This window comes from Macrobrachium rosenbergii, chromosome 7, assembly GCF_040412425.1.
Source record: "Macrobrachium rosenbergii isolate ZJJX-2024 chromosome 7, ASM4041242v1, whole genome shotgun sequence".
Classification (NCBI taxonomy): domain Eukaryota; kingdom Metazoa; phylum Arthropoda; class Malacostraca; order Decapoda; family Palaemonidae; genus Macrobrachium; species Macrobrachium rosenbergii.
In genome coordinates, this window is record NC_089747.1 from 35,643,914 (window position 1) to 35,665,042 (window position 21,129).

Here is a 21,129-nt window from a genome sequence, read left to right on the forward strand (position 1 = left end):
CTGTTGAAGTCTATTTTTTTCTCTAAGATTTGCGAGTCCGAATGCTATGCGCAGCAAAGTAGTTCGCTAAGTAACATATGAGGCTGACGGGATGGTGACTTGTGGCGCCACACAGATAAACAATTACACAATAGCAACAAGGGTTTTAAGATGGGGCTACTGACACGCAGGCAACCCATTCCCTAAAATGTTGGATGGGTCCCATTATCACATAGTGGTTGATTCAAAACAAAATGCGGGAAGCCGACTGGCGGAGGAATACACAACCTCCCGACTTCTCTGTGTTTATTTCACAATTAAAGCACAAAACACTCGAATTCCTCTTACAAAACGAATGAAGCTAATGTGGGAATACAAGTTTTAACTTAATATGAAAAATCCCCGCTCAACGGGATTTCTCTAGTGAACCTCCTGTTTTCTACGGTGCCTTTCCCATGAACTTAGGTCAGGCTAATTAGCCATGTTTTATTTATGTAAATGTGTATCTGTTACTTATCCATTTGTGCCCTTTCATGTTGTACATGTGTCAGAGTGGTATTGTGTCCATTCTTGTAATTTATTTTTGACATGTTATTTGTATTTACCTGTCCTGTTTCACTTTGAGAACAATTGACCTCGGGTCATCCGGTGCCAGACCAGCAAAGTAGGGCAACACACTGAGTCAGGGGTGGGCGAGTTTCCCCAACCAGGGAGGCGCTTCAGACATGTCCATGTTGACGTAGTAGGCCCCCTTCCCCCCATCAGATGGGGCCAGGTATCTCCTGACAGTTGTTGAACGCTCCACCAGGTGGCCCGAAGCGACACTCATGCAAGAAGCCACCGCCAGTGCATGCGCCGAGGCCCTCCTCTCCAGCTGGATCAGCCGGTTTGGTGTCCCGGACCACATAACAACAGACAGGGGTCCTGCCTTCCTGTCCGAGCTGTGGTCCGCCCTGGCATGCCTGCTGGGGACCACTCACCACAGCACCACCACCTACAACCCCTCGGCCAATGGATTGGTGGAAAGATTCCACAGATCCCTGAAGGCGTCCCTCATGGCCCGCTGCACCGCCAAAGATTGGAAGCACCAGCTGCCCTGGGTCCTCCTTACGCTGAGGACCGCCCCCAGAGCCAACAGCAACCCATCCGCAGCAGAAAAAGTCTACGGGGAGTCTCTCGTAGTCCTGGGCAAGCTCATCACTGGGGATTACCACAACCTGACAGTCCAGAGGCTCCATGACATGGTCGGAAAGTTCGGCCCCTGCCAGCAGACATATACCGACAGGACGACGCCTTTCACGCCTCCCGGCCTGTCCTCCACCACCCATGTTTTTGTCAGGAACAATGCCGTCCACCCGCCCTTAACCAGGCCCTACAGGGGGCCCTTCCGCATGCTGGAGAAAAAAACAATAAAGCATTCTGGCTGGCCATCCACTGGGTGTCAATAGACCGCCTCAAGCCCGCACTGTTGAAAGAGGACGACGACACCTGTCAACGCCCCCGCAGCTGTTGTCACCCCTGCAGCCCACCCCTCCCACAAGAAAGTCGCGTGGCCGCCCCCGGAAGGCCCCAGACCCAGGCAGCGCCACAGCCAGCCGCTTCCACCCACACCGCAACCCTCAGCTGACATCACGGCACCGCGGCACTCTCCAGCGCCCCAGCAGATACTTACTTTAATCAGACGTTACTGACGTCTTTGATGGGGGGGAGTATTGTAAAGTCCCCGCTCAATGGGTTTTCTCTAGTGAACTTCCCATTTTCTACAGTGCCTTTCCCATGAACTTACGTCAGGCTAATTAGCCATGTTTTATTTATGTAAATGTGTATCTGTTACCTATCCATTTGTGCCCTTTTATGTTGTACATGTGTCAGAGCATTATTGTGTCCATTCTTGTAATTTATTTTTGACATGTTATTTGTATTTACCTGTCCTGTTTCACACTGAGAACAATTGACCTCGGGTCACCTGTATTCCATGTATGTCTTTGTACTGATGTCCACATGCCACTTTATAAGCAGCCTGCTCTCTCAATAAACTAGCAGTAAATGTCCACCTGCTCTCTTTTTAGCACCTCTCACAAATATACCAACAATTCAAGTTATTTTATGCTATGAAGATGGAAAACGAAGTTACTATGATTTTTTTTTTTCTTGCACTGAATTAAATGCTACAAGCATCCGCCATGCTTACTACAGGGTTGTTCAGGACACAAACGAATGGACCCATGATGTCCTTACTGGTCTGAATTTTTGTTAATTGAAAATACAATTTATGAAATTACCTTTGCTTTGCAATATTAATGACAAGGAAACTCGATATGATGCTCAGTCGGGGGTCTTCTCTGTAGTGATGAACTTTTGCTGTTTGCAAGAAATCCTATGGACTTGCGTAAATGTGTCCATCCTAGGCACATGTCCTCCTAGTACTGTCATGCAATAGCTAACTAATTCAAAGATTAATATCATGTATTAATATTAATTCTCGACTTGGCAACTTACACGGCTAGCTGGGCTGGCACTGTGCGAACACTGTAATAGTTACCTTAAATTTTATAAATTGTAAATTATATATACCTGCTCTCAATTAATGCACACTTCCCTACGTAAGCTGATTTTTTTTATAAAAAAGATATTCTTACTACTGCTTACCTTGGCCTGTATCCTTGTTTGGAAGAAATTAGCATGAAATTAATATGATCCGACTTTTCATCTTTAAATTTAATTTGTAGTTAATTTGATTCCAAGTTCTTTATCACTGTGAATTAATTAGAGCTTGTGGCAAGGTCGACCACTGTTACGTGGGTCATCCGGAGAATAAGTTTAATTATTAATTATTCTGATTTATACAGCCTTGCTTTACATAAGACCCACGTAATCCCATCAATTAACGCTGGAAGCTACCCCAAAAGACAGATGATTAACTTAATTAGATTTGGTCACCAGTTGGAACTAGGTTACTGAATATTTTGCTTTACTCCGGAACAAATTAATTAAATGACCCCATTGATCAACCACTTAGTCCAACAAATAAAATCCATTAACGTGAAGAAATCTACATGAGCCAATAACAGCTCCCCAGTTCATCCCCCTTCGGACACAATGAGATTTCCCCCACTTTAAATTATAATGCAACAGCTGATCGCTCTAGTAACAATCTTAGAAGAAGTTCCCCTAGTACTTTACAGCTATTCCTCCTCTAAACAAAGATATGACCAGGTTCCAAGGTGTGCTGGACTGTTACTTAGACATCCTCTCACTAATAATTAATTACTGCAAGGGGTGTATCTCAAATCAAGAATATTATGTTAACACCATGGAGGATACTTTATGCAATTTCACTAGACAACACTAATTGTACTTCGTATAATCAACTTCATAAAGGGGATATGGTTTCACCAGGATTCTTTAGTCAGTGACTGAGAAGAGAGAAATTAAACCAGGAATACAGTGGAAGAGATAACAGAAGAACAGCGAATAATTGTCATCCTCAGACTTACATTTCGCAGATTACTTGCATGCACTTAAATCTGATGCCCAGGGTCTTTAGACGCGATTATCGTCTGTTCCACTAAGTTAGAAAAGACAAAAGAAAGTGAGAGGGAGCACTAACGCTTGCACTCTCCTCATGGCCACTGCACTCTCTCTTGTGACCGCTGGGCTCTCTCTGACCTGGGTTGAATATGCGTAGGGGGGATTGCTTGCTGTAAATAACCACCCTTTTGTAGCTTGCAGGCAGCCTGAAAAATGAAAAAACCTCACCGATACACAGTTCAGAGAAAAATGAGGTTAAGGGATACCCTAACTAAAGATGGCCCTGGTAAAACCATCCCTGTTGGATAGGTCCCTAAGCTAGACTTATAAGTTGGTTTTTTGAACACAAAAACAACAAGCTTCCAGCTTTCCTCCCTGCATTCACAGAGGAAGCTTTTCCTTGGTGCTGTCTTGTCTTTGTTTCTTTTTCTTTTCTTTTGGTTTTGATTATATTTCTACCAAATCAAAGAAGAGAGGTCGAATAGCGTAATGTTTGTAAGAATATATATATATATATATATATATATATATATATATATATATATATATATATATATATATATATATATATATATATAAAGAAAGAAGAGAGTTGAATAGCGTAATGTTTGTAAGAATATATATATATATATATATATATATATATATATATATATATATATATATATATATATATATATATATATATATATATAGATAAAATCCACGAAGAAACAGAAACACTGGAGTGCTGAGGCCTGAAGAAATATAAAAGTATGTTTACAAAGAAAGCTTATATAAATGACAGATGGGGATTATAAAGGAAACATATGTACCTGGAATCCAACACAACTGAAGAATTAGTAGAACTGCCAAAACAGGATTAAATATTTAAAAGGTTTTTACAAAGGATTAGGATCAAACGCCCAGGAGCAGGGACAGGACAATTAAAAGATTATACAGGTTCGTGACTGACCACCTAGAAATTTTTTTTTTTTTTTAGTACAACACAATAATTCTCTTTTTTGTAAACAATAAAACTTTTTGGAAGATGAAAATTTTTACAAATAAAAAAAAAATTATATTATATTAAACATACGGATATATAGAAAATATATATCAAATAGCTACCTTGTAATTAAGTCAGTGATTTTATCTTTTAGGTCATTCTTGAACATTTTTCTAATTCAGGGGTCCAAATAATACATGCCAGGGCTAAGATTAAAATTACAACTGGAAGTAAGCTGGATAATAGCGGACTCCAATAGATTTCTTGAAGAGAAATCTTACGATCTGGCAATCACTGAATTTTCAGTCCAATTTATCCTGTGAGAGTTTTCACTTAAATGAATGAATATAGCATTGGATGCTTGCCCAGTTTTGACTGAATACTTATGTTGCTTAATATGTACATCTAAATCTTTGCTAGATTGGCCAATATAAAAAGAGGGGTAATCCTTCGTGGATTTTATCTTTATTTATATATTCATCACGTTCCATATTTTCGTGATTCAGTTATACATACATATATATATATATGATCATGATGCTACAAATATCGCTTAATATCAAATCCACACTACCTCAGGAATATCCCCGATGAAATTATCACCGAAGGGGAATTTATAAGTGATAAATGGACGGGCACTGCCGAGTCTCGGCAGTGCCGTCCATTTATCACTTATAAATTCCCCTCGGTGATAATTCCCATCGAAGATTCCGATTTGATTTGATATTAAGCGATATTTAGCTTCACGATCGTGTATATAAATCACGGTGAATAAAAAAAGTCATATTATATATATATATATATATATATATATATATATATATATATATATATATATATATATATATGCATATAAGAAAAAATGCTGAAACATTCGCATACCACAACCACAAAGGGTCGAAGAGCTCCTTGGTGACAGGACACGGGCTGGCAAATGCGTTTTCACCCAAAAGCGTTCTATCAGTGAACCGGTTACAAAATCCGGTTTTGAAGAAAGCATTTCGATAATGTATGTGTGTGTACGTGTACTTCGTGACGCCTTGAAGTACAGAGGCGTGTCTTGCCGAACTTTGACCTCGAATGATGTCACGGAAAAGTACGTTCTTTCGTGCTTGGCATAAAGAATAAAATGGGAGGAACCGTTGAATAATCGGACATTGCGATCTGTTTTCTGTGTGACTGACAATGTGATTGATTTTTCACATGAAGGCTGTCCCAGAGGACTTGTGGAGTGAGTAGAATTCATATACGTTTTTAGACTTTGTTTTTCAGAACTATGAACACACACTTTAACCCTGTGAGTGAAAAAAATGTGTTTCTGCAATTTTTACATTTTCTGGTTTTTAATGTGACGTTTGTTCTTTCACATATATTCCATTCCGTTCCTTTTCCTTTTTCCCTCTCTCCCTCCTACAAGGAAGGGAGTGGTATGACATTTTTGAGATGACCTGATTTCATTAATTGACCTGTTTATGTTTTGACAGATGAGTTATTTTCTGTATTCCCTTAGGTAATTGGGTGTTTACGATTTTGGAACCTTATTTCCTTAGAAGAAATTTTGATAGTAGTGTTGAATCATTGGATTTCATTCTTCGTAATTTTAAGAAGTTATTTTTCGTTGTTTTTGTCAATGAAGGGTTTTAGTTTTTGTTAGTATCTCATTCCAGTAGTCCTTAGATTTTAGTTAGAGAAAGGTATAACTGATGATGTCGGCTCACGCTACATGCTATCACATAATATCTCAGGATTAGCGAGATCAAACCTCTGTTCATAAAACAGAGACTTAAATCAAGTATAGGCTCAGAATTGGCCTTTACATATATATATATATATATATATATATATATATATATATATATATATATATATATATATATATATATATATATATATATATATATATATATATATGTGTGTGTGTGTGTGTGTGTGTGTGTGTGTGTGTGCATACTGCATATATATATATATATATATATATATATATATATATATATATATATATATATATATATATATATATATATATATATATATATATATATATATATAATGAGTGTGCACGTGCATTAATGTGTACTTATAATAAATAATTTCAAATTGTCCATTATAAGTATCATAATAATTATGAAAGACTTTCCTTGTACAGATTGTTTGGTTCAGAAACAATAGAAGAAAACATTTGACACTAATTTGGAAGCTCAAGACAAAATTTCGGGTCATTCTGCTACTTGCTGACCATCGATTATATGGAATCTCTTACGATCCTACAGTTAGATCTTAAATACAATAATGCTGAAAGGAAATGAGGTCACAGTTACCAGTGAGAAATGGCGACGTTGACGTCACTTGGAAAGTAGGGGGAGGAGGCAGGTGGAGTACGACCTGAATGGTTCCTTCTGTCCCAGCTAAAACTTGAAGGGTGTCGGGCATGGAAGGCGGGTAGAAGTTCTTCAGTCTCATTTTACTCTGCTCCTCCTGAACCAGAGAGAGGATAGGAAACATGACGACAAAATGGTAAAGTAAGATTCTTGGAGCATGAAGTAAAAAATAGGCTCATTGAAAGAGTGGGAGGATTATTTTTTGTGACATTTCTGTGCAAGGGTATGCATGACGAGTTTTCGGATCCTATCACTCAAGGTTTATATTCACCTGTGCAATATTTAGCATCAATTTGCATCAAAATTCGTAACATTAAGATAAAATTTATTAGTTTTAGCTCATCTCTTCCTAGTGCCTTATTTGTCATGAATTTGTGTTTTACATTTTTTCTTAATGCCATTTTTTTAAACAGTAGCGCTATACCTAAAATTACAAAGACACTGAAATTTAATGAGATGTAATGAAACTAGTCCCCTGACTGACTTAAATGTGGACATTGGTTCCGTTGTAGTGTACATGAGGCAGTGAGATAATAATCATCATCATTTCCTGCAACGCCATGTGACTGAGAAGGCTTCTGTGAAATTCTGCCACTTACATTTTTCTTGTGCTTTGTTTTCCTCAAATCTCCACTCGCCTCTAGCCTCTCTTCTCATCCAAGTAAGTCTGGACTTCCAACTCTTCCGGTGCCCACAGGAACCTAGCTTGCTCTATCACATATTATTCTTCTAGGGCTTATGCGAAGGTCATGTACGGAGCTTCCGTAATTTGCCTTATGGTATCTTTTGTAATCCTATCCTTCCCTCTGACTCTTAACATTTTCCTTTAAGCCTTTTTCTCAAATTAACAAAATCTTTTAGAAGTAGTTTCATTGTCATACCCTGATTCATGAGAGAGATAAAATAAAGTACAATAGGATACAAATGAACCGAGGCATTTAGTATTTTTTGTGATCAATATAAGCTAATATATTTTGACCTTCCCGGAGGACAAAATCCAGTCATAACAGCACCGTTGGCATATTCAAGGAGAAAGATATTATTTTTTAAGCGGTAAAAAAAGTATAAAAATTTAGCTTTCAAGACTTATTCAAGAAGGAATATTGGTTTTATTCCTATCTCTAGTAATAAAATGTTCACTAAGGCATAGCCTTTATCATCAAACCTCCAAAGTACAAAGAATTTCGTAGGCAGTTCGTTGGCAAAAAATGGATACTCTGTGCTCGGTAGCTTCCGGTAACGGGCTCCACTTTTCTACAATCGACGACCCATTCCAGCCAAGGGTTGCAGATTCCTTGAAGTTCGTCAGGCTGATGACGGGATGAAACTTGTAATTCGAATAGAAACCAATTGTTTGGTGTCCCTCTTCAAATGCCATTGGGATTAGAGCCGGCTCTTTTGAAGTTGCAGTCCACTGAAATTCATCTGAAAGTAAAGGAATAATCTTACTTATTATTCTTTCAGTGGCTGAAAAATGCTCAATAATCTTGTTTATGGACTTTTGTTCTTTTATAAAAATGATGTTTAACTGATATTCATGAATTCGAAAAAGCATTATTGACACATTTTTCCATTCCATATACGTGTTATGTTTAATTAAAATGTACACATGATCAGGTTGGGGAACCATGTTTCTCTCTCGTTAAATCATGTTTAATGGCCAATTGTGTGGTTTAGATTATGCTACCTTAGGCCAGCACAGCACTTGCCTCAGTTGTGACAAGCAGTGAAAGCCAGTTAGTGCAGCAGATAATTGCATATTTCATAAGAATCGTTCAGATAGTGAAACAAGCATGAAATTTTGCACAAGTGCTCTTTAAAGTTCCCTCTATCAGAAAAGGGCGCTGGCCACGCAAAAATTTAATATGGCGGCCAAATTCAAGATGGCGGCCAGTATCGACAGATTTTGGCTAATTTTTCACTAGAATGGCATGTATTTGCTTCTAGCAATATGGTAAAGCTCTTCCATACTATTTCTTGTGAATATTATGTTTCTGTAGCTTCCCAGTACAGTTTACCTTTAAATATGGGGGCTATATGGCTGCCAAGAAAAGGTAGAAACAATAATTATAATGAGAAATAATGCCCGTTCAACAATTATCGTTTTAAGCATGGATCTTGGTTTCTGTGGTTTTAGATCCTAATGAGGCCATCTCTTTTCGAATAACTCATCAATTTTGAAGGAAAATTAATAAATGTAAAAGAGTGTATGTCTGCACACAACCAGGGCACACTGGTGACATCACTGCTGTGTAACTCAGCATGGGGTTCAGTGCCAGCTAATCCAGCTTTACTAATCCTGTAGTCTTAGACTAGTAGTTGTAGTATAGTTTAGTTTAGTGTCCCAAATGCTTTCTAACAGCCCCAGACCAGCTATAGTTAGATAGCCGCACCTGAATAGACAGGATGTGCCAGCGCAGAGCCGAGCCAAGGGTATGGGGCTGTACATGATGGTTCATGTACTTACCCGGATGGTGTACAGATCACACGGGACTTAAATGGCACTGGATGAATGATCGGGCTAGGTGGGAGACCGAACCTAGTTGAATCCCATACAGGAATGTGTGCTTTGTTTAAGGTGGTAAAAGGATAACCCTCGGCCTTAATCAAAAGTGAAATCATGGCAGAATGTGATGCCAATCCAATATTGAGCAGTAGAAAACAAAACTGGAGTTTGTGTTGTCTTTGTCAGAAGGACAAAAGAGGTGAGCACTTGACATCACCTCCAAGTCATCATGTCCTAGACCATGATGGGTACACAATGCTGGCAAGGAACATTCCCATGTTCAGTGAAATTAATGAAATGCCACTGATAATGGATCCAGCAAGGCTGGATGAAGGTGATGGCATAGAGGCCACTCTCAGGAAAAATGCAGCAAAAATACCATGTGAACTGTCGCTTGTTGTTTAACAACACTAAACTGGACCGTGCAAGAAAGCGACAATCCAATGACCAGACCAGCAACACTGAGACTAGTCGTGCAAAACTGCGCCGAACCAGTCATGACAATGAAGTTTGCATTTTCTGTGAGAAAGTGGCACCTGCATCTGATCTCAGACAGGCTAGTACTAAGGGCCTTGACTTGAAATTGCGTGAATGTGCAGAGATACTTAGTGATGGCAAGCTCCTTGCTAAGTTGACTGGTGGGGATGTCATTGCACAGGAGTTTAAGTATCACCATGCCTGTCTTTGTGCCCTCTACAACAGAAAAAGGTCCTACCTGAGGAGCCTGAGAAAGACCAAGGTAGCACTGAGTCAGAATCAGATGTGTATCCACTAGTTCTGTCAGAACTGATGACATACATTGTTGAAAACAACCTTTGTTCAGATGATCCAGTCACATTTCGGCTGGCAGATATTTGCCACCTCTACCAACAACGTCTGGAACAATTAGGTGTAGAGTCACCAAGTGTAAATTCCACGAGACTCAAAGACAAACTTCTGGCAGAAATTCCAGAACTTGAGGCTCATAAATCTGGCAGAGATGTATTACTTGCATTTCAAAAGGATGTGGGAAAAGCACTTGCTCAATCATCTGATCTTTCAGAGGCAGTTATCATTGCTAAAGCAGCAAATATTCTCAGAAAGTCTATACTTGATCATCAGTCACGGTTTGATGGCACATTTTCTGAGGCTTGTGTACGAAATTCTGTGCCTCCTCTCCTGCTCCAGTTTGTAGGGATGGTTGAGCATGGGGCTGACATCAAGTCACAGTTACGATTTGGAGCATCATCAAAGTCAGACCAGGCCATTGCACAGCTCATGCAGTTCAACTGCTACTCCCATACAAAGAGGGAGCAACAACTCATAGACACTCCAAAGACAGAGAAACACCATTCCCAGTCTACATGGGACTCTCAGTCTATGCCAAAACCAGGAAGAGAAACCTGGTTGAAATGCTACATCAGTATGGCCTCAGTATCTCTTATGACAGAGTACTGGAGGTCTCTGCACAGTTAGGAGATGCCACAGTTAGCAAATATGTGGAGGAGGGTGTGGTCTGTCCCCCAGTACTGCGAAAAGGGTTGTTCACCACTGCAGTGATGGACAACATCGACCACAACCCATCTGCAACTACTGCCACTACCTCCTTCCATGGAACTAGCATCTCCATATTTCAGCACCCCACCAAGGAGAACACTGGACAGGAAAGACAGCAACTAAAGTTTGCACCTGAGAAAGTGAGGTCGGTGCCTGAATTGCCGGACACATTCACAAACATCTCACCAGCTTCCTTTCAAACAAAGAACCCTGTGCCACCAAACACTGCAATACCAAAGCCACCCACAGATATCTTGGGGCCACAGCTTGCACTGGAGTATCAGTGGCTAGACAAGGTCATAGTCACCCAGGAAATAGATGATGCAGTGAATCTGACGTGGTCAGCTCATCACGCTTCAATGAAGAGAAGCCCAGAATTTGAAGTAACCATAACTTCATTGCTTCTCTCCTGCGTGATCAGGCTCATTCTGTTGCTACGATCAAACACGTGATGCAGAAAGTGCAGGATGTCACTGATTTTCTGAACCCTGGCCAGATACCCATAATCACAGCTGATCAGCCAATCTATGCCTAGCAAAGCAGGTGCAGTGGCAGTGGCCTGATCAGTATGGCGAAGACAAGTATCTGGTAATGTTTGGTGGTCTGCACATTGAGATGGCAGCAATGACATCTCTTGGTACTCTTCTTCATGGCAGTGGTTGGACAGGAGCTCTGGTGGAGGCAGGAGTTGCTTCATCTGGAACTGCAGAATCCTTCCTGTCAGCTGCAAGTGTAACCAGGACACGGCAGATGCACCAGGTTACAGCCTCTAGTTTGTACAAACTCCTGAGGACAGCATACACTGACTACTGTGCTGAGAAAGCAAACAACAATGAGCAGGCATTAGAGTTTGAGGAGTGGTGTGACCTTCGAAGACAGCAGAGAGTCCACAGTTCCACTTCTGGCACATGGTGTTGTCTATGGAACTTGTGATATTCCTACTGATCAGGTCCTTCCGTGAGGCCAATTTTGTCCTCTACTGCCAGGCATTGCATGAGCTGATACCCTCCTACTTTTCCAACAATAATACAAACTATGCTCGTTGGCTGCCTATTCACCTCAGGGACATGCTTACCCTAGAGAGTTCACACCCAGAGTTGCACAAGGAGTTCAAGGCTGGCAACTTTGTTGTGCACAAGACCAGTCGCCAGTTCTCAGCAATGGCTCTTGACCAAGCTCATGAGCAGACCAATGCCTTTATAAGGCTGATGGCGGAGCCATTGGGCTGACTGAAGATCCGTCAGCACTCAGAAGATGGATGGTGGCTGGCCCAGAGATCATCCGCTTGGTGTCTGCATACGAAACAGAGGTTCAAAGTAAGAGTCTAATGAGCAGACAACACACCATGAACAAACACCTCATGCGCAGAAGACATTCTTGGAGAGAGTCAGCAAGCTGTCATTGGCTTTGCAACACTTGGGAAGTCCTTTTCAGGAAGAGAGCCAGGATCTGTATTCCATTGACAACAAAGACATTGCCCACCCCAGCTCAGCAGAACTTCTACAGACACACCTTGACAGAGGCCGCACTAAATTTCAGTTTTTCAGACTCTTTGGCAAACAATGCAGTCTCCTTCTATGAGCCGATAAAGAAGAACAGAACTGACTTCTTCAGGCAAGAAGCTGCTCCTGTAGAACAGTCAAAGCAGAAACTTCTGAAGGAGGATTGCCAGCTTTTCTCAAAGCTATTTATATCCTGTCAGAGCCGTGAATGTGATCTGCAGGAATTCTTCCAGCACGAGAATCAAACATTCCCAGCTTCCCTTAGTGAGGGTGGTAGGCTGTACACATGTCAGAAGTCTCAGCTGACCTCGGTCCTGGAGAGTCATGTTACACTAATAAGACAAAGAACCAAAGACTGATGTCCTCATTGTAGATGGATCAGCTTTGGTCCATGCCTTGCCACCAAAGAAAGGAAAGACCTTTGAGGGCTATGCACTTTGCGACTTCTTGCCTGTGATACAATCCTATAGCAGCAAGTACACATCATCACATCTTGTATTTGATGTATACAATACATCCAGCCTCAAAGCTGAGACCAGGCTCCAACGTGGTCAAGGAGGAAGGCGCAAGGTGACAGACAAGAACACAATTCCATCCAACTGGCGCAATTTCCTAAGACACGATGCCAACAAGACAGAGTTGTTCCAGTTCCTGGCAGACAAAGTTGCCCAGATGTCTGCCACAAATGTTGTCATTGCCACGAAAGGGTCTGCTGTCCTCAGCACTCATGAGGCTAGTCTTCAGGGACTGGAAAAGTGCTCTCATGAGGAAGCTGACACCCGCATCTTTCTCCATGCCAAATATGCCACAGAACATGGAGCCAAGACCATCACGGTTAAAGCAAATGACACAGATGTTCTTGTCGTTGCAGTCAGTGCTTTCTCCACTCTCCACAATCTAGGGCTAGAGAAGCTATGGGTGGCATTTGGCCAAGGCCAGAGCCTGCGCTGGATTGCTGTGCATGACCTGTGCAATTCTCTGGGCCAGGAGAAGGTGAATGGCATGCTCTTCTTCCATGCGTTCACAGGCTGTGATACAGTGTCAGCCTTCGAGCAAGGGCAAGAAGACCGCCCTGGCAGACATGGAACATCTTTCCAGAGGCCTCCACTGTGTTCTCCAAACTGAGTCACTACCCTCTCAGAGTGGAAGAGAGTGACCTGAAAGGTCCTGGAGAGGTTTGTCATACTTATGTATGAAAGATCCAGCACTGCTGGCACTGTGGATGAGGCTAGACTTGATATGTTTGCCAGAAAACAAAGGGCATATGAGGCCATTCCACCAACCAGGGGCTCTCCTCCAACACACCAAGCGTGCTGCGTGCCAGGCTGGTTGTGTGTGGGGGGCAGGCCACCCAGTGTCAGCCACAGCCAGAGAACCCTGCTGAGTGGGGATGGCAAAGTCTGGTGAAGCATGGCAAGTCCTCTGGACAACCAACTCGCCCTTAGCCAAGAGTTGCCAACAGCTTACCAAATGTGGATGCAAAGCAGGCTGTCGGGAAAGGTGCAAGTGCTACAAGCTGGGTCTTCCCTGCACAGCTCTGTGCACTTGCAAATGTGAAGTCTAGATAAATATTGCCCTCTCTTCAGTAGATAATCTAGCTTGAGCATCCAACGTGTCATGCTATGCCTACCTTCTTATCCTCGAATTTTCAAAGGTGTAGGTTGAGAGACCTATACATAGATTGGTTGCGTTTAGTCCGTATTTCTCTTCTTTTCTTTTATGGTTACAGTCTTAGACACAATGTTGTATGTGACCATACCATTACTATTCAGTTGAAAATAGCATATTAGTTAAACTGTCTGATCACATGAATATACCATTAAATAAAACAGTTGGTCTCTATGTCTGCTAGCGCTGTGGATGGAAAAAAAAAACTTTTATGGCAACCATTTTTACGCCATCTTGGTTACAATTCATTTAGTAAGGGTTTTCAATAAAATGTGTGGTATGGAACATTTTTATAACCTAAAAGTCGAGGTTAAAAAAAAAAAAAAAAACTGGCATATTCCATCCAATAGATGCTCCCAAACCAGTGAATCTCAACATAGATGGCGGCCATTTTGAAAAATAGCCGCCATCTTGGATTTTCAGGTGGCCAGCGCCCTTTCTAAGAGAGCGTAGTCTTAGGAATGTTTGTGCCAAATTTCATGCTTGTTTCACTATCTGAACGATTTTTACAGCAATCTGCTGCACTAAGTAGGAGACTTGGTGTAGCTCTCTGGAGTCTGACTAGCCAGTGGTAAATATTCTTTCTACCTTATCGGTGACATTTTGTTTTATTGTTGCTCTTCAACTGTTATCTCCCTGTCTGTCTTATTATTTATATTGATGAAGGTAGAATTTAAACGGAATGAATTTGTACATTAATTTTGACTTGCTTACATAAAAAAAATTGAGCCAGCAAAAAACAGCAAATTAAATTTCGGCTTAGTGTGAAAGACTTTTGCCTCTAAGAATAAGCTGTTATATTCCAGTAATGAATTAATGAAGATGGATCCTGGGTTTCTACAATCTAACAAACGTCTTTGCAGAGCTAACAGAGTTTTCGATCCTATAAATGTAAATATAACACTTCTCCAGCGCTAGAATTTCTTCTTCCTTTGTTATGCATAAAGTACGTGTCTGTACCCATTGCTACTATCTATGCAAAGGTTGTACTTTTACATCTGAACTTCATAAACAACATACAAAAGAACTTATACAAGACGGGAAGGTCCACATTACTAATCAGAACCATCTTCTGGTGTAGGATTGCTGCAGTTTCGTTTTCTTTGCCCAACAAGGCGTGTTTTCACACCAGAATTGTCTGTAGTATGGTTAGTAGCTAAGATTATTAAAAACATGCCACCACAGAAATTTGTAATTTTCAGTGACCCTGTAAGGGATGTAGAAGCCCTTCAGAATTATTGTCCTAAAAATCCCTGTGTTTATCGAATTAAGTTTCCATTTCGCAAATTTATGAAACCAGTAGAAATACTGGAGTTTATTGTACACAATAGAAGCAACGAGAATGTTGATCAAGCAGGCAAACCTGCTTTATCAGCTGTTCCTTCCAGTGATTTTATTATATCTAAAAACCATTGTTATTAATAAGTGATAGACACCGTGGAGTAATGAACCTGACAATGACAAACCATCTATTGGAATTTGATGTTCTTCATTCTCCCCAAAAACGCTATACTGAAATAATGCTTTCCCATCTTCGAATAAGTCACATTCCTCCGACCCACGGGTGTTTGATGAAAATCCAAGTAACCCAGACCCTAAGTGCAGTCAAGCATCTTTAGTGACCATCAGAGTTTTAATAAACAAGATATGTCAAGTATTGGAAACATTCCTTAAAGGATATTTTGTCAAAAGCGTCAACATGAGTAGTTCATCCACTTATAAAATTCTTAAGGAATTTTAATATATTTAATAAAAACAAAACTGATTGAACTAAAGGATAATAATAATAATAATAATAATAATAATAATAATAATAATAATAATAATAATAATAATAATAATAACAACAACAATGGTTTTTTCTTTATGGAAACCATCATATTTTTTAAAAATAATTATTGTTCAGTAAATATAAATCAGTGCCAAGGTTGATATTCTTTTCACTAGGAGCTGTGAGTAGGTTTACCACAGTCCTGCTGATTTATAGGGTCCACTTGAGATATATTTTGCTCTTCATTATTTTGCAATGTATCATTGCTCACTAACATAACACTATCATCAGGCCCGAATGTAAGGAATAATATAACAGGCACAAGATATTTACACCTTGTTACTAGGTATTTGACAAGGTATGGAACTGTGGTCATTCCTGAATGTCGTACTACATTCCAGAGGATAGGATGTAAAATCAAGAAATTGATTATAACTTAGGGAATATTTGTAGGGGGTACATATTTGATAATATTTGTAACATTTTCAGTCAAACTAATCAACTTTGAAAGAGCCAAGTAAACGAGTGTTCTTTGGTGAAAAGAAAATGGGAAGATTCTGTGATATCTCTGCTTCTATGTGGCTAAGTAGGATGGTAAGAAAAGGTTGAATCCTATCACTGGGCAGTCCGTATGGAATGATTCACCACAATTACATGAAGGCACCCTTTCTGGTATAGAGCAGAAAGTGCCGAAACAAATTTTGATAATTACAAAACAGTTGAGACATACATATATTCTTAAACAAATAATTACCTTTTAGTGACTCCTTACGTGCAGGTCAATATCTTATTAGGAATATTTTAGATTATTATGTATCTAATTTACAGGAGAGATTGTGTAGAGTTTGGACCTTTGCCCGGGAAAATTTAACAAAGGCTCAAGCTATTATGAAAACAAATTACGATGTTGGCACCCAAATGAGACATTTTGATCCAGGAGACAGTCTTGGTACTGCCTCCCATGCCTGGCAATCCACTCAAGGCTCGATTTTCTCAGGTCCGTGGAAGGTACTTAAGAAACTGAATGACGTTAATTACCTTCTTGAGACCCCTGAAAGACGTCGAAAAACCCAAATTTGCCATGTCAATATGTTAAAGCCTTTTGTCAGTAGAGAAGTAGAGGTAGACACAGAACTAGTGCCACTGGTAGAGGTAGAAGTAGATCCTATGGTAGACATTAAATCATCTGTGGGACCTGATGGTCTGTCCAAGAATTCGAGTATTCTTGATAACCTTGATGTTAAATTTCAGCATCTGGATAAGAAAAAAATAACGTCCTAAACTAAGTTAATTAATGATTATAAAGATTTATTTCAGCATGCGCCAGGACCAACTAATATTTTAGAACATGATGTTGATGTAGGGGGGCACAACCTATTAAACAGGGTCCATATAGGTTGAACCCCTCCAAAAGGGACATCGTTAAAGACAAAGTGAAGTATATGCTGGACCACGATCTCATAGAGCCCAGTCATAGCCCAAGGAGCTCTCTGGTAGTCTTAGTAAATAAGGAGTGTGGTTAGCATACTGTAGACTATGCTTTGATTATTGCAAAGTTAATGCAGTTATGAAGACAGACTCCTTCCCTTTGCCTCGGGTGGAAGATTGTATCGACCATATTGGGTCTGCTAAATATATCAGCAAATTTGATTTGTTGAATGGTTACTGGCAGGTTGGTTTTTCACCCAGGGCGAGGAAAATTTCTGCGTTCGTGACGGGTGACTGGCTGTATGAATGCAAGGTTATGCCATTCAGTATGAAAAATGCAGCCGCCACCTTTCAAAGACTCATGAATCTTATTACTTGTGATTTAGAAGGATGTGTAGTATATATTGATGACTTAATAATTTATGGCAACAATTGGGAGACTCATCTAAAGAGAATTAGAGCTCTATTTGAGGTTCTGAGAAAGGCAGACTCCTTGTGACTCCAAGGCTGTTTTTGGACAGCCATGTGTGTGGTGCTGCCACATCTATAAATTCAACGTGCTATCACCCTGGGCTTGGGTTAATTGATATTAACATCGTCAGTTTTTTTTTTTAGTGACTTATTATGTGTGTAATATCCAGGTTCATTTTGTAAAATTTAGGATTAAGGTTCTTCCCCATTTCATTTTCTCCAACTAAAGTTTTCAGGGCTTTCATAGGAATAGGTTGTTTTCCTTCCTCCTCCTAATTACTGCCTCTCGTTCTATCGTCTGAAAGAGTCTAGTTTAGGTGAAGGTTTTTTTTATACACCCTTATTCAGCTCTCTTTGTGGGGTTTAATTAAGCTATGATTAAATTTTCTTAATAAATAATTAAGATTGTTTAGCATTCTTTGTTATCCTCTTTGAGTGTTTTTCTTCGGTTTGCTCTGTTGGTGATCTTGCCCCTTGGCTTTAAATAATCCTTCGTGGCACTGATCAATAAAATGAAAAAGAGCCTGCTCTTGCCACTTCTTCATTATTAAATATTTGTGAACTTAAGTTCATTACAAGGACGTTTGTAGCTTAATGCTTGTATATGAATCAGGGTGGTGTGATAAAAACTTCATAATATGGCTGAGTGTGACAAACGCATTACACGGTCAACATGGCAGAGGTGGGTGGATATCGTCTCCAAACACAAACACCTGAGTTCGACGGGTGATTTGTATATGGGAGCCGATATCCACTTATACCTCTCTTGTGGCCGATTGGGTTAATGCGTCCCTGTAGTCCTGAGTTCCTGTCCTTTGCTGGTTCAACCCCACGTGACGGCGTACTTATTATCAACTAAAAAATTCCCCTTCAGTAACATATATGAAAATATATTATTTCCGAGGTAGAGCGAATTGGATATTAAAGGACGTTTGTAGCTTAATGCTTGTATATGAAACACGGTGGTGTGATAAAAACTTCATAATATGGCTGCATGTGACAAACGCATTACACGGTCAACATGGCAGAGGTGGGTGGATATCGTCTCCAAACACAAACACCTGAGTTCGACGGGTGATTTGTATATGGGAGCCGATATCCACTTATACCTCTCATGTGGCCGATTGGGTTAATGCGTCCCTGTAGTCCTGAGTTCCTGTCCTTCACTGGTTCGACCCCATGGGACGGCGTACTTATTATCAACTAAAAAATTCCCCTTCGGTAACATATATGAAAATATATTATTTCCGAGGTAGAGCGAATTGGATATTAAAGGACGTTTATAGCTTAATGCTTGTATATGAATCACAGTGGTGTGATAAAAACTTCATAATATGGCTGCGTGTGACAAACGCATTACACGGTCAACATGGCAGAGGTGGGTGGATATCGTCTCCAAACACAAACACCTGAGTTCGACGGATTATTTGTATATGGGAGCTGATATCCACTTATACCTCTCTTGTGGCCGATTGGGTTAATGCGTCCCTGTAGTCCTGAGTTCCTGTCCTTCGCTGGTTCAACTTCACTGGACGGCGTACTTATTATCAACTAAAAAATTCCCCTTCGGTAACATATATGAAAATATATTATTTCCGAGGTAGAGCGAATTGGATATTAAAGGACGTTTGTAGCTTAATGCTTGTATAAGAATCACGGTGGTATGATAAAAACTTCATAATATGGCTGCATGTGACAAACGCATTACACGGTCAACATGGCAGAGGTGGGTGGATATCGTCTCCAAACACAAACACCTGAGTTCGACGGGTGATTTGTATATGGGGGCCGATATCCACTTATACCTCTCTTGTGGCCGATTGGGTTAATGCGTCCCTGTAGTCCTGAGTTCCTGTCCTTCGCTGGTTCGACCACGGGACGGGCGCATTTATTATCAACTCAAAAATTCCCTTCGGTAACATATATGAAAATATATTATTTCCGAGGTAGAGCAAATTGGATATTAAAGGACGTTTGTAGCTTAATGCTTATATATATATATATATATATATATATATATATATATATATATATATATATATATATATATATATATATATATATATATATATATAGGAAGATAGATGAAATTCATAGAAAAAGAGTACTCTTGACCTTAACACAATATGCCAAAAACACACGGACAAACTGAAGAGCAGTGAGCAGTAGAATACTGCTTGCGAGATTTAAATCAAAACAGTGCAGTATGTGAGTTATACCCGCACTGAGCTATAAAAAAAAATATCTAGATGATTTCTATATTGTATCAGTAAGTTTTAGATGAAAAATCAGAGATATGAGAATTGTTGAATGTGATACGAGAGCAAAAGTTAATAGGTGCCATGAAGGTAAGGAGAATGTGATGCGATAGGAGAACCTTGAGAGAGTGCAAACAGATTTTGAGAGCAAAATATTAGTTTTTGTGCAGCAAAGAATTTGTAACTGGAGGTGCTCATTTTGGACACAATGACATCCATAAATATACTGGGAAATCTTCAGATGGCAGTTACAAAAACCAAATAGGTCACATAGCTATTAATTAATTAAGAAAGAGTATGATGAAGAATGTTAGGAATTACAGAATAGCAGATATTGGTAGTGATCAGCAATTTGTCAATGCCACACTAAAGCTGAAAATAAAAGCACCCAACAAAAATGTTGGCATGGTATTCAAGTTTAATACTGTAAGGCATCTTGAAGATGACTACTGGGAGGCTTTTGTAATCGAACAGTGACATACATTTGCAGTTCTAGAAACCATATCTGAAGAAGAACTGACAACGAGTGAGGACTGGATTAAATCAGGAATTCAGTCTGCTTGAAAAGAAGTATTGGGATATCAAGAAAAGCCCCGGGATGCAATGAGAATACACAAAACTAAAAGTTAATTGCGAAAAGATTTCAGGGAGATGAAAGAGCATAAAGTAGAACATGCAAAGTACTCAAGCCTAGAAAGTGTATTTAAGCTAAGCGCAAACAAGATCAGGGAGAATTTCTGACAGGTATTCAGGGATAGCACTAGTGTTAGGGTAGCTCACAGAATTATTGATGAATTATCCTTTGGTGAGAAGAAAAAGGAAAATGTGTGTTACAAGGAGGAATGGGTTAAGACAGAATACCTGCAGAGATGATTTTAACTGAAAATGGAATGACACATCGCATGTTAAGTAGACTGTTATGCAAAATATGGGATGAGGAAACAACCTGATAGTTAGGAACCGGAAGTCAGCAAAGAAAGATACCTTGACTAAATGTTTAACGAGTGTCGATTGTGATGAAAATATTCAGTATGGAGCTGGAGGCAGAAACTGAAAAGCTTAGAGATGAGCAAGCTGATTTTAGAAAGACAGGAGTTGCACAGGTCACATATT

At 39.9% G+C, this 21,129-nt stretch overlaps 1 protein-coding gene across 1 annotated transcript in view; it reads right to left on the bottom strand.

Annotated features, from left to right (window-relative positions):
* The window catches only part of LOC136840299 (uncharacterized), a 114,244-nt gene that overhangs the window by 91,666 nt on the left and 1,449 nt on the right, over window positions 1–21,129 (bottom strand). Inside the window, exons 2-3 of the mRNA XM_067106991.1 lie at window positions 8,042–8,301; window positions 6,817–6,973 (exon numbers count right to left, since the gene is read on the bottom strand). Of these exons, the coding sequence (XP_066963092.1) occupies window positions 6,817–6,973; window positions 8,042–8,301 (417 nt within the window). The remainder of the gene's footprint in view (window positions 1–6,816; window positions 6,974–8,041; window positions 8,302–21,129) is intronic.